General features: G+C 38.8%; 1 protein-coding gene across 1 annotated transcript in view; it reads left to right on the top strand.

The window, feature by feature from the left end:
* The window catches only part of Shoc1 (shortage in chiasmata 1), a 71,727-nt gene that overhangs the window by 27,566 nt on the left and 31,045 nt on the right, over positions 1-13,116 (top strand). The window contains exons 9-13 of the mRNA XM_021160305.3: positions 916-1,017; positions 2,360-2,468; positions 3,359-3,453; positions 5,219-5,461; positions 11,391-11,810. Of these exons, the coding sequence (XP_021015964.2) occupies positions 916-1,017; positions 2,360-2,468; positions 3,359-3,453; positions 5,219-5,461; positions 11,391-11,810 (969 nt within the window). The remainder of the gene's footprint in view (positions 1-915; positions 1,018-2,359; positions 2,469-3,358; positions 3,454-5,218; positions 5,462-11,390; positions 11,811-13,116) is intronic.

Raw genomic sequence — 13,116 nt, forward strand, 5'->3', positions numbered from 1 at the left:
CACTTTCCAACTGCTTTGTTAATCCTGGACTCTAATAAAAATAGAATTGTCTTCAAAAATTTTGTGATGACGAGACTCATATTTTTATCCAAGTTCTAATAAAGAACTGTAAATGGGAAAGGGCCTCAGGGTCAGTTCTGGGTGCTTTCTCCTTCTGACAGACTAAAAACCCACCAACTATAGGACTCATTGTCAAGCTAATGAAAATATATAGGGGAAGAAGCCTTCTAAATGTACATACTGATTCTAAGATAAATAATAATTTTATAAGCAAAATAGAAAAATCCGTGTTACACCCAAGGAATGAATGTGTATATGAGAGTTGTCTATAAGAGTCGTGTGTGTTACAAAGGATGAAGTTAAAGATGAATAGTAAGTAAGGCTGGGAGAGGGCCAGGTCAGTAAGGAGCTCAGCAGCACAAGCAGGGAGACCTGAGTTTGACCCTCAGCACTCACTGAAAGCCAAGCATGCCTGTGCACGCCTGACTCTAGTGCTGAGAGGACTGGCATAGGAGGGTGTCTGGGCTCGCTAGCCCATCTGCCTAAGTCAAATCAGTGAGCTGGGGGGTTCAGTGAGCGACTATAAGGAAGCTCCCCAACATTGCCCGCTAGCTTCTACGTGCACATATGTGCAGGCACATGCACATTCATATCCAGAAACGTGCACATAATAGCAACAATAATAAAGTCAAAGGCACAATATGCCAGGCAACTGGAAAAGGAAATAACCCCATCTTAGCTTTCAATCATTTTGCTGATTTTTGCATTTTTATATATTTTGGTGATTTTAATATATGAGGAATTGAAGGGAGTATGCATTGGAGAATAGGTATTACCTATATGTCAAAATTTTTTTCAGAATATACATGACTTTAATGGTACTTTGTTGATAGAGTTTTTTCCATTTCCTTTCAGACATTACTTCCAAGCATGAATTTGATACTGAGGACATAAAATGCAACTCCACAGAGAACTTAACTTTTGCAAGCCTTTGTGAACCAGAGTGCAGTGAGCCAGGTAGAGATTTCGCCTGTCACTGACTTCTTAGGGTACCAATGGGAGGTAGAAGCACGCTACATTTGCATTTATAGTCTACTGTGAATCAGTTTTTGCGTTCAAAACTTGGTCCTTACGATCCTCCTTATCCTCATATTTCCCTTTCTGCCCCTTTATATTTGCTCTATCAGAACCTTGTCAGCAACAAAGGTGAGCATATATACACAGAGTCATATTTGAAAGGATGAGTGGAGGAAATAATGCTAAAATTGAAATGCAAATTTGGGGGCTTGGGAGATTGGTTGGTCAGTAAGGTGTTTGCCACAGAAGCATGAGTACCTAAGTGCTGTCCCCAGTGACAGATGTGGCACCAAAATATATGGCGGAGTAGGGGTGTAAGGCACCCACCCTGGTGTGCATGCATATACACCCTTACCCACACATAATCTTAAATCATAGCTGACTATATTTCAGGCCCATTCTATTAATTTATAATTCTGACAAGGACATCTAGAGTCCTGACTCACTGAGGTAGAATTACCCTTTCATTTCCCTAACATCACCAACATTTACTATGGAAATAAAATAGTGCTGTCTCCTAAATGCCGACAACGAGAGCCTGCGGGATTAACATGCTCCTTCCACACAAAGCTCTTAGGATTTATCTTACATCGCAAGCTCAGTAAAGCTCAGCCATCACAGTAGGTTTTAAAGTCACCACTGTTGCATTGAAATACCAAGTGATAAAATTGTAATTCTTTATATAGATGTAAATTTAGGACTGCTATTTTGTATCTCAAGAAGTCTAAATTTCTTGTGTTGTGTGTATGTGCACCCATATATGTGAGAAGCCAGAGGTCAACCTCAGGCGTTGTTCCTCAGGAGCCTTCCACTTTGTTGTCTGAGATAGGATCTCTCCCTGCAACTCTGGACCCATGGAGAAAGGGTAGGCTGGGATTTTGAGGACATGCCCTCATGCCCAGCTTTGTATATGGGCACTGGGATTGAGCTAAGGTTCTGATGCCTTACCAACTGAGCTGTCTCCCTAGCCCCACCCTCAGGTCCTACTGACATGTTTTCTCTTCTTACTGACATATTTTGTTGCCACATCAAAAGCTATCTAAGCAGCACAAATTGAATTTGGTGACAAAAAGGGGGAGGGGACACAAAGTTGGGATGGAGGTGTGGATCTGAGTGGAGCTGGGGAAAAGGGAGAATATGATATAAAATACTAAATTCTTAAAAAGGTAATACAAAAATTTTGTTGCAATAAATTGACCAAACCAAATAATTATTTGCAAGAGCTGTAAATCTTGTCTTGTCTTGTACAGTATTATATAACTTTAATTTCCAACTATCTCAGGAGACCTAGAAATGCCACCAACCCATCTAAGCTCACCATGGCAGCATTCTGCAGTGAGTTCATTATACTCGGGATTTCAGACATTTCCGTTTTCTGCTACATGTAAAATGTAAGTAAAGATTATAACTAGAACCCAAGTTCAAGACAAACAGTTTTTAATGAAATATCTCCATTTAAAGGCAACTTTCAAAAAATTCTTATGAAAAAATATGAGACTATATAGTGTGTATTTTAAGCAGCTGGAGAAAGGATATGAATATATAGGCACACATCTGTGGCTTTTCATAAACTATTGTTAGATAGTGATGCAAGAAACAAACATAAGACTGACTTTGCCTAGAAGGGAACTAGTTAATACATTAATATGGTAAATTTTTTTCACAATAGAACTTTTAGAATTTTGAATGTGATATTACTATGTTAGTATTAATATTGCTTATTAAAAGTAAATAAATGGAAAGTTTTAATGTCCTGACACAGAAATAAAATGATTAGGAAATTGACTCTGAAGAGCTGCCAATGGCACTCACTGCCATGTAAGACACATTGTGTGGATTAGTTCCATAACAAATACCACAGACTGGATGGCATGAACAATAGCCTTATTTTCTCATAGTCCCAGAAGCCTCTGAGTAAAGTATTTGCTGTGTTGGTTTTGATTGTGTAGGACTAAAAAGAACTCTAATGACTTCCTTTACCTAATTAGCTCTTGATTAAAAGATCTTCTCTCCAAACACAGTCATTGTCTGGTATTCTGGAATTAAGATTTCAAGATATGAATTTGGAAAGTCATAGTAAACCCTAGAATAAGTGATTTAAAGCTCTGCATTAAAGTTACCAGGCTCCATCACTTGCTCTTAATTGCTCTGTGCCTCAGTCTCTTTCTCTGTAATGCTGAGTGTCTACTTCAAAGACTCTTATAGGACTTCAAAACCATGATACATCTGTGGGCAATACTATTAATGAATTAAACTTTGATTCTTTTTTTTTTTTTTACAGTAATTTGCTTAGTGCTGGAGAATCAGCTAATAAATATTGTATGCTGTGGCAACTGGGAGGCTGCAGAAACTCTTGGGTCTCATTCTTGCTTACAGGTACAGAATTCTTACTACTGAATGGCACATAGAATGAAAAGAGTACAGATGTGACCATTTCATTACATGGAATGTGTAACATCACACCAAGTCCAGCTGTCTTTTAGAGGCTCATTGTATAAACAAGGTCTGTCTTGCTGATTTTCTGTAGTTCTTATCTATGAAAGAGAAAACAGACAATCTAACAATATACTTAAAATGTATACATGTAGTACTTTGTATTTCTTAGTCTTTTAGAAACAGCTAATGTGAAAAGTAATGTTAAAGTTTTCCATTTTTTAAGCTTTCCAAGAAGGATAGTTTAAAACCTTTAGCAAAATCCGCTTGTAATTTAATAAAACAATTTTGAGTTTAATAAACACCTCCAAGACTCTCTTTTTATACAATGAGAATAATGATTATGATGTATATTTTCTAAAAAGTGTATCTATACAAAGACACATACAAGCCAGGTGGTGGCAGTGACACATGCCTTTAATCCCAGCACTTGGGAGGTAGAAGCAGGCAGATCTCTGTGAGTTTCAGGCCAGCCTGATCTACAGAGCAAGTTCCTGGACAGACAGCTGGGGCTATGTAGAAAGATCCTGTCTCAAAAAAGAAGTTGTAGTAATGTCAAAGTTCATGTTAACCATAAAAGTGAAATCACACTGATGGTTCTTTTTTTTTTTTTTTTTAAGACTATGACTCATATAGCCTAGGCTATGTAGCTCAAAATGATCTTGAGCTGTTAATCCTCCTGCCTCCAGGCGCAGATACTCATTTTTTTGTCTGTGATAATGAATCAATGATTAAGTTTTTTTCTAAATATATCCAGTTCTTTGCTTCCTATTCATAAGTCAATAAAACTACTAAAATAATATCTACTTCATAGGATTCTTCCATGGATTACTTAGAAATGATGCACAGAAAATAGTTAGTACAATGTCATGCTTTGGTAATTGCTAATATTCATACTGGTACTTATCTGTTTTAGTTAATATTAGTGTTATAAAATAAAGTACCATTCCAAACTTATAATTTTAAAATTTATAGTATTAATTTTGCATGGGTGCTTATAAAGTAGACAGTAATGTTAAGTAATTGTGCCACTCCATTTCTTCCGTATGTTGTAATTTCACTTATTTAGGCTAAAAGTGCTGACATAATAGTATTTGTACCATGATTCCTAAGATGACATCACCTAAAATCTGGGCAATTATGTCTTGTTTAGGCTTGCTATAATGAGTTAGAATTCGTGATTTAATAAATCATCTGCTCTTCCAAGTCTTATCAAGTATATTAGGTTAGTAATTTTTAAACAATTAAAATGCAGTTTCTTCTACTACTAAATTTGGAGGGATTGACTTCTTGATAGTCCCAAAGATTTAATAAATTCTCTGAGGACTGGGGAAGTACTTTAGTTAATAGAACTAGGTCCAGTCCCCAGCAGACACTGGGTAAGTTGCCACACACCTGTAGATACCAGAGCTCTGGAGGTGGAGGTGGAGGGTCAGGGCTCAGTCATTCTCAGCCACACTGAAAGTTCAGGATCGCCTGTGCTGTAGGAAACTTTGCCTCAAAGAGAAGAAGAAAAAAATTATGTGTGTGATTTTTATTGTTAAACTGTTAAACTAATGTGGATTTGTACAAATATTAAAACTCTGAGAACAATATAACTTGGATTTTCACCATTTCCTACTGTGTAAAATACATTTCATTAAGAAAGTTCAATATGACTCTGTTTATTGGTTTTCATTAATTTTCCTTGTGTTTGTTTGTTTTCAAGTTCCAAGATTTCAAGAACCCAGCAGTCAATATTCACTTGCAGATATGAGGAACATCTTTTCTATCAAAGGAGACAGCCTTGTGATTAACCCTGCAAAAGCAAAGGGGTGGAGACAAGTACGACTACATCCAATAATGGCTGAAACGCTGGCGCATCTGAAGGCGTATTTGTGCCATAATGGTCTGTCTTCTCAGGAGACTAAGCTGGAGATCTTTCTGCCTACAAAAGTGTTTCAGCTGGAGTGTAAGTGGAGCTTGTGTGACCACTCATATGAGATGTCCAATACCCGTTTACACTTACTTTAAATTTTTCTAGCCATTTTAGTAATAACTATATGTGCATACTCTTGAAACTTAGTTTCTCCAGTAAGTAGTAAGCTTCTGTTATAAAGGATTTGAGAAGCATAGTTTGAGAAAAGCAGTTTGTTATAGAAAGTAAATAAAAGTGACCTTCAGGTATTACCTAAATGTAAGTGAGCTTTAGGTTTTTTCATTTGGAAACTGGCCTAAGGAGATAAGGAATTGAGACTTGGATCAGCACAGTGTTCTGGGAGAATGAAGGCTCAGAGTTCTGTTGGAAGGAAGGATAGAGTACAGCAAACACACGGGAGTCCATCCCAGCCCTGAAGGACTCACGGTGCAGTAAGGGCATTGAAGGGTCAGCCCTCATCAAAGGAAGTCTCCTTGACCATTACAGAACCCCACTGCTGAGCCAAAAGGACAGGTGACTTACATGGTAGGTGTTCAGTCCTAACTGACTTACCCAAGATGCCTGAGCCTCGGGGATCAAAATGGGAGGGCTTGGGACTTGACAGAGATCATATAAGAAACAGAGGAGCAAGTTTGCTGTGAGACTGTGTCTCCAAGAAACTGTCCATGAAGTCTTACCAACATGGATTCTTAAACAAGACCTGGAAAAGAATGACAGCAGTAGCATGCTAACATGGAAGGGGCAATCTCCTGAAGCTTCAACCCTGCACAGAACTCAGGAACTAAGGCGTGCTGGAGTTCAGAGAAGAGGGAAGATCTTCCTCCTCAAGCTGGTTCTACAGTACCAAGTGGTCAGCCATGCAATCATATACACAGATGTAAAGTTATATGGACTGAGCATGTTGTGTCTATGTACTTGGGGGGGGGTAATGATGTAATTGTATCTTTATTTCAAAAATAAAAATAATAGAAGAGTTTAAGACATATTGTAAGAAAAATAAACAGAAGAAAACTTCTATGGGGTCTTCAAATATCTATGGGATCTTCAGATATCATACATATCATATCTAAGGCTGTATGAAGTATCAGAAGCAACAAATTTGAGGTTAAAAGAAACCAGTCTTACTCCACTAGAATTATTACAGTAGTTTAATTGTGAAATTTAAGAAGCAATAACTAGTCAGGCAGTGGTGGTGAGTGCCTTTAATCCGAGCACACAGGAGGCAGAGGCAGGTGGATCTGTATGAGTCTGAGGCCAGTCTGGACTACAGAGCAAGTTCCAGGACAGCCAAGGCTACACAGAGAAACCCTGTCTCAAAACAGCAACAATAACAACAAAAAAAAGCAATAACTGTTTATAGACCCCATAGCCAAGCTATCAGAGTATGGGTGTCTAGAAAAATGAATATAAATGAGAATAGTCAGGAACGTAAAATAATTTAGCAGGTTCTAATTATTTGAGAACAAGACTATCTCCAAAAAAGCTTCAGGGTTAGCAAGTTATCACCACTGAAGCAGCCCTGTTCAGCCTCTATTCGTTCTTGACTTGAGAAGAGCTTCAGATTCTTTCTTAACAATGCCTAAAATGTGGGAGACTTAGATACTCATCTGTGTGCTGCCTATGGTTGCTATTCCACAGACTGGCCTCACATTTTCATATGGCAGTAACTAGCTGGGACTCTCATTAGTTCCCACTTTAAACAGATCCTGCACTCAGAGCTTACTCAGGACTTAGTGCTCACAGCCAAGGACAGGGGTTAGCTGTCCTCAAGCATTACTCTCACACTTGTCTCTTAAATGTGGTATACCGAGGGAAAAGAAAGATGTTTCTTGTTTCAGTATGTCTAAGAAAAGCAAAGGTAAAGACTAGAGGGCTGAGGACATAGCTCAGTTGAACAGTATTTGCCTGTATTTTACGAAGGCCTGAAGTGGATCTCCAGACTTCATAAAACTGGGAATGCCAGCTCATTCTTATGATCATAGATTTAGGAAGTAGAGGTCGATAGAGCAAAAGTACAAGACTATATCCTCAATTATATAGCAAATTTGAGGCCACCTTGGGCTACATGAAACTCTGTCTCAAACAACCACCAAAACTCTCAGAGACCAAATTTTGAAGGAAGAATGCACATTTTTCTCTTTAAAGATTATTGTTAAACAGTAGCCATATATATACTTCATGTGGTTAGAGTATTTAGTTGCTCTTGTAGCCATTTTTTTTTCAAATCAACCTTATGACATATAATTTATGTACAGTTCACTGTACCCGTCCCTCCATGTATCTGCAGGGAAGCCTTCAGTGGTGTTAGATGGTTGGGGGAGGAGTGCCTACACCTCTCTAAGCAACACTCACCTAGGCTCTGTAAAGAAATACAACAAGTGGCTCCTTCAACTGAACATCTGTATAATCGTGCCTCTATTGGGAGCTCAGGAGGAGGGGTAGACATCGCTTTATGTCTCCTTCAGGAGTCAGGGAGAAATTTAGCTATAATTGTATAGCTGGATGCATCATGACAAATGTATATACCTATATGACCACCACAGCTAAGAAAATATATCCATCACAGAAAGTTCTCTTTCAGTCATTCTCCCTCTCCATTACTCCTTTCTGCAGCTTTTCCCTCAATCCCTGGCAAGCAGTGAGGTTAGTTCCCCTGTTCATTTGTAGACTCATGTAGCGTGGACTCTTTAGTGTCTGGATTCTTCAACCCAGCATACCATTTGTGAGATTTATCCATGCTATGTGAAACACTAATTCATTTATTTTACTGATAAATCTTTTTGTTTGTTTTAAGTACTTAACCAAAGTGGGATCGTCTTCCCAGGATTTATTCTCCAATTATTTAGTATTGCGAGCAAAACATTTATGAGTGTTTTTGTGCAAGTCTTCTTATGGACCATGGTAAGATTTTTCTTGAGAGAATATACAGAAGTAAAATTGTTTATTGTTATTATTTGTGTTTTAGGTATATATTTGATTTTGTAATAAATTATTAATTTTTTCCCAAAATTCGTCATTTTACATACCTACCAGCCATGTGTGAATTTCAGTTACTCTGTATCCTTATAAACTTGGTAGCAGCTATTCTATGGGCATGTGCAATGCCCACTATGGCTTTATTCTATATTTCCCCAATGCCTAATAGTCATGAATATCTTTACATACTTGGAGGACAAGACTTATTGTAATAGAATTTATAATGCAATTTAAAGTATCAGTTGATAGGCCTTGATAAAATCAAGGTTGTACACACACACAATTTCCCAACACTTACTAACTCCTCTCAAATTCCATAGCTCAAATTTCATAGTCACTTTCTGTTTTGGCCAGCTATAGAATAATTTGTACTCTGTCTCTATGAAATTGCCTCTCTTAAATATACTATATAAATGAAAATTGTCAAATATTGGTCTGTGGTGACTGACTGATTTTATTTACCATCATGATTCATCTATATTGTAGGGTGTGTGTGTGTGTGTGTGTGTGTGTGTGTGTGTGTGTGATGTTCAAATCTTTTGCCAACTTTTTAAGTAGGTTTCTTTTAAAATATTAATTTATAAGAATGTTTAAATATATTTATGTATTTAGCTCTTTCTCCAAGGCTATGACTCATTATAACCTATTAGCAACAGTGCTTTACTGGAATTCCTTCATTGCCTGGCAACTAAACTTCTAGTATTAAGAAAAAGAGATGTGGGGCTGGAGAGATGGTTCAGTGGTTAAGAGTGCTAGTCACTCTTCCAGAGGACCTGGGTTCAATTCCCAGCACCTATATGGCCGCTCAAAACAGTAACTCCAGTTGCAGGGGATCTGACACCCTCACACAGACATACTTAAGGCAAAACACCAATGCACATGAAATAAAAATAAATAATTTTAAAAAAAGAAAACGTGTAGTTTTGATTTAAAACAAAAGAGAAGCCTCACAAATATCTTGTGTTCAAACATTTCTCCTTACAAAAAGGCTTGGGAAGAATTTAGGGCTAAATAAATGCTGCCTCAAACAGGCAAGATAAAACATTGCATAAAAACGTCTCCCAAGTCTATCTGCTTTCTGAACCAACTGGGAGATGAAAGCAAGGAGTGTCATTTAAGAAGGCCTGTCGGATCTGTTCTGCATTATATAGCCGTCATCAGAAGCATTTCATTTGGGGATCAAATAGACTGACAGAAGGGACAAGCAGGGAATTACCACTGTCAGCAGCTCAAAGAAAGGACCGCTTCCCAGTGCTGGCACTGATATTGGGTCTAGTCAGTGCTCTGTCTATTATTCTTCTTCCCTCCTCTGCCAGCTACATACACAGCATCATGACTACTAAAAAAGGAATTGAATTAATCTAATCAAAATAAAATAACAGTACTTATATATTTTCCACACTCCCATAGTATATATATATATATATATATATATATATATATCAAAGTGGAGATTGAATTTACGCTAGAGCATAAAGCAGTATATTTAACCGTTCTATCACTGAACATCATCCACAACCTAGAAAACTTTCTCATTAAGGAGATGGGAACATCATTCATGGCACAAGACACCTTTTGTAATTTTGTACAAAACGTAAATTACTTAACTTTTATATGCTATAAATAAGCTTACTTAAGAAGACATACTGAGGGCCGGTGAGATGGCTCAGTGGTTAAGAGCTCCGACTGCTCTTCCGAAGGTCCCGAGTTCAAATCCCAGCAACCACATGGTGGCTCACAACCATCCGTATCGAAATCTGATGCCCTCTTCTGGAGTATCTGAGGACAGCTACAGTGTCCTTACCAAAAAAAAAAAAAAAAAAATATATATATATATATATATATATATATATATATATATATATATATATACTGAAGGATGAAACTGCATAATTCAGTTGAACTAGATTTCAAAGTCATTGCAGAATTATCTGTGATGTATGTATATAAAGTATGGGTCAACTATTATAAAATATCTTTTAGATAAAATAATCTAAACAAAATTTAAAACAAAAAAGTAATTTTTTAAAGGAAGAGAGAGAGAGACAGAGAGAGACAGACAGACAGGTGGTGGTAGTGTGCACCTTTAATCCCAGCACTCAGGAGGCAGAGGCACTGGATCTTTGAGTTTAAGACCAGCCACGTCTACAGAGTGAATGCCAGGACAGCCAGGGCTACACAGTGAAGCCCTATTTCAGGGGTAGTGGGGGTAGGGGAGAAAAATGTTTGCTGGGTGGTGGTCATGCATGCCTTTAATCCCAGCACTTAGGAGGCAGGGACAGGCTGATCTTAGAAGGCAGAAGCCAGCCTGGTCTAAAAACGAATTCCAGGACTGTTACACAGAGAAACCCTGTCTCAAAAACAAAACAAAACAAAACAAACAAAAATGAGAGAAAGAGAGGGAGGCCGGGAGGGAGAGGAGAGGAGAGGAGAGGAGGGGAGGGGAGGGGAGGGGAGGGGAGGGGAGGGGAGGGGAGGGGAGGGGAGGGGAGGGGAGGGGAGGGGAGGGGAGGGGAGGGGAGGGGAGGGGAGGGGAGGGGAGGGGAGGGGAGGGGAGGGGAGGGGAGGGGAGGGGAGGGGAGGGGAGGGGAGGGGAGGGGAGGGGAGGGGAGGGGAGGGGAGGGGAGGGGAGGGGAGGGGAGGGGAGGGGAGGGGAGGGGAGGGGAGGGGAGGGGAGGGGAGGGGAGGGGAGGGGAGGGGAGGGGAGGGGAGGGGAGGGGAGGGGAGGGGAGGGGAGGGGAGGGGAGGGGAGGGGAGGGGAGGGGAGGGGAGGGGAGGGGAGGGGAGGGGAGGGGAGGGGAGGGGAGGAAGGAAAGAGATGGTAAACTTTATTTTTTAAAGCTTATTCTATTTAGAAGCAAAAGTGGATTTTCCAAACACTAAACACAATACCCCTAAAGATCAAATTATGTTAACAGGAAATTACAACTAAAGGTATTCATTGAGGTACAGAAGTCATTTTGGAATCTTATCTTCTTATTTCCAGCCTGGCTAGAACTTAAGAGTCGTCCCTTGCCCATTGTGCCAATCAGTGAGAAATCTACAGATGTTCACCAGTTACATCCACAGAAGAGACCCATACCCTCTTCAGAAAAGGAAGTACCATACCTTTGTTTGTCCCGTGAAAGTATCTCTGTTAAAAAATCCAAAGTAGAAGCAAATCCAAAGAATGATCAAGAACCAGAGGCTAGAATAACGCAGAAGCCCGAGGACAGCTGTGTTGGACTTGGCTGTTCAAGTCAAGTGCCATCTGCTGAATCAGCTTCCTCTTCCCAGATCAAGGCATCTTATGATAAAAAACAAGATGATTTGGACCTTCTGAGCGAGTTTATTATTCTGAGAAGTAAACACCAGACTTTCCCTTCAGAAGCTGATGTCAAAAGCCATGACCATGACCAAAACAATGGTGGGTAACTCTGTAAGATTTGGCATAGGATGTAGCCTCTAGGACTGGGCACTGTCTGTCACACAATGCAAGAAAATAAAGGCAATTTTAGAGAAACTGTATAGTTTCTCATAGTCAAGGAAAACGCCATTGATGCTTATTATAGATAGAGATAGATGTGGAGATATATATTTAGATATGGAAAAGCATATAGAAATATGCTTTCAAAGATTAAAAGATACAATTTCATTTGTAACAAAGCTATTACTTATAAAACTTGATTTCTATAATTTGGATATATAAACTTAGTATTCCAAACTTGATCATTCTTTTATGCATTTTTCTTATTCACTTACAATCCTATCTCACTCAGTATTTTTAAAAAATAGTTTTATTCTTCAAGAATTTCAAACATTGTCTTTTTAACATTAATCATTTCCCTTCCCCCACTTCCTCCCATATCCACCCTCCAATTCATATTTATCCAACTTCATGACCTTATTCTTTAAAAGATTATTTTATTTTATATGCACGGGTATTTTGCTTGTGTGTACGCATGTGCACTGTGTGTGTGCCTGGTGCCCATAGAAGCTAGAAGAGGATGTTGGAACCCCTGGAACTGAAGTTACAGATGGTTTTGAGCTGCCATTTGAGTGCTGGCAACTGAAAGAGCAGTAACTGCTCTTAATCTCTGGGCCATCTCTTCAGATCCACTCCCCCTGCCCCTTTAACCCATCAAATCTCATTAGTGCTACCTACGTACTCTAAGTTGTAGCCAACCATTGGAGCATGTTAGACCTACCAGGGGCTGTGCCCTTAGAGGAAACAACTAACAGTCCCTTTCCCAGCAACTGTCAGTCATCAATAGTTCCTTAGCTAGGGGTTTATCTTAGTATTTAAGCATACTTAATATGTACTTAGACATTTTCTCATTTAATTGCTTATTAATCTTTATAATATTATCAAAGAGTTTCCATTTGTGCTGTAATTCTTATATTTTCCCTCATCTAACCACATCAAAAGTAGTACAGTATGCCATATCACTTTATGTCTGGTTTTTTAAAAATTGAATTTTAGAATAATTTTTAAATTTCAGACAGTTCTCACTATGTAGTTTTGGATGTCCAGGAACTCACTATGTAGGCCAGGTTGGCTTCAGATTCAGAGATTCTCAGGCCTCCCAAGTGCTTAGATTAAAGAAAGGTGTGTGCCACTACATTCTGGAATAATTTTGACAGACTTTACCTTGGTGAAATTGATAGAAGTGTTTATGTTACTTATAGCATAATTGGGTCTTTCAGTCCCACGTCTATCTGTGGAGACAAAA

The sequence above is a fragment of the Mus caroli genome, unplaced genomic scaffold, assembly GCF_978045245.1.
Source record: "Mus caroli unplaced genomic scaffold, Mus_caroli_1 scaffold_6, whole genome shotgun sequence".
In the NCBI taxonomy this organism is placed as follows: Eukaryota; Metazoa; Chordata; class Mammalia; order Rodentia; family Muridae; genus Mus; species Mus caroli.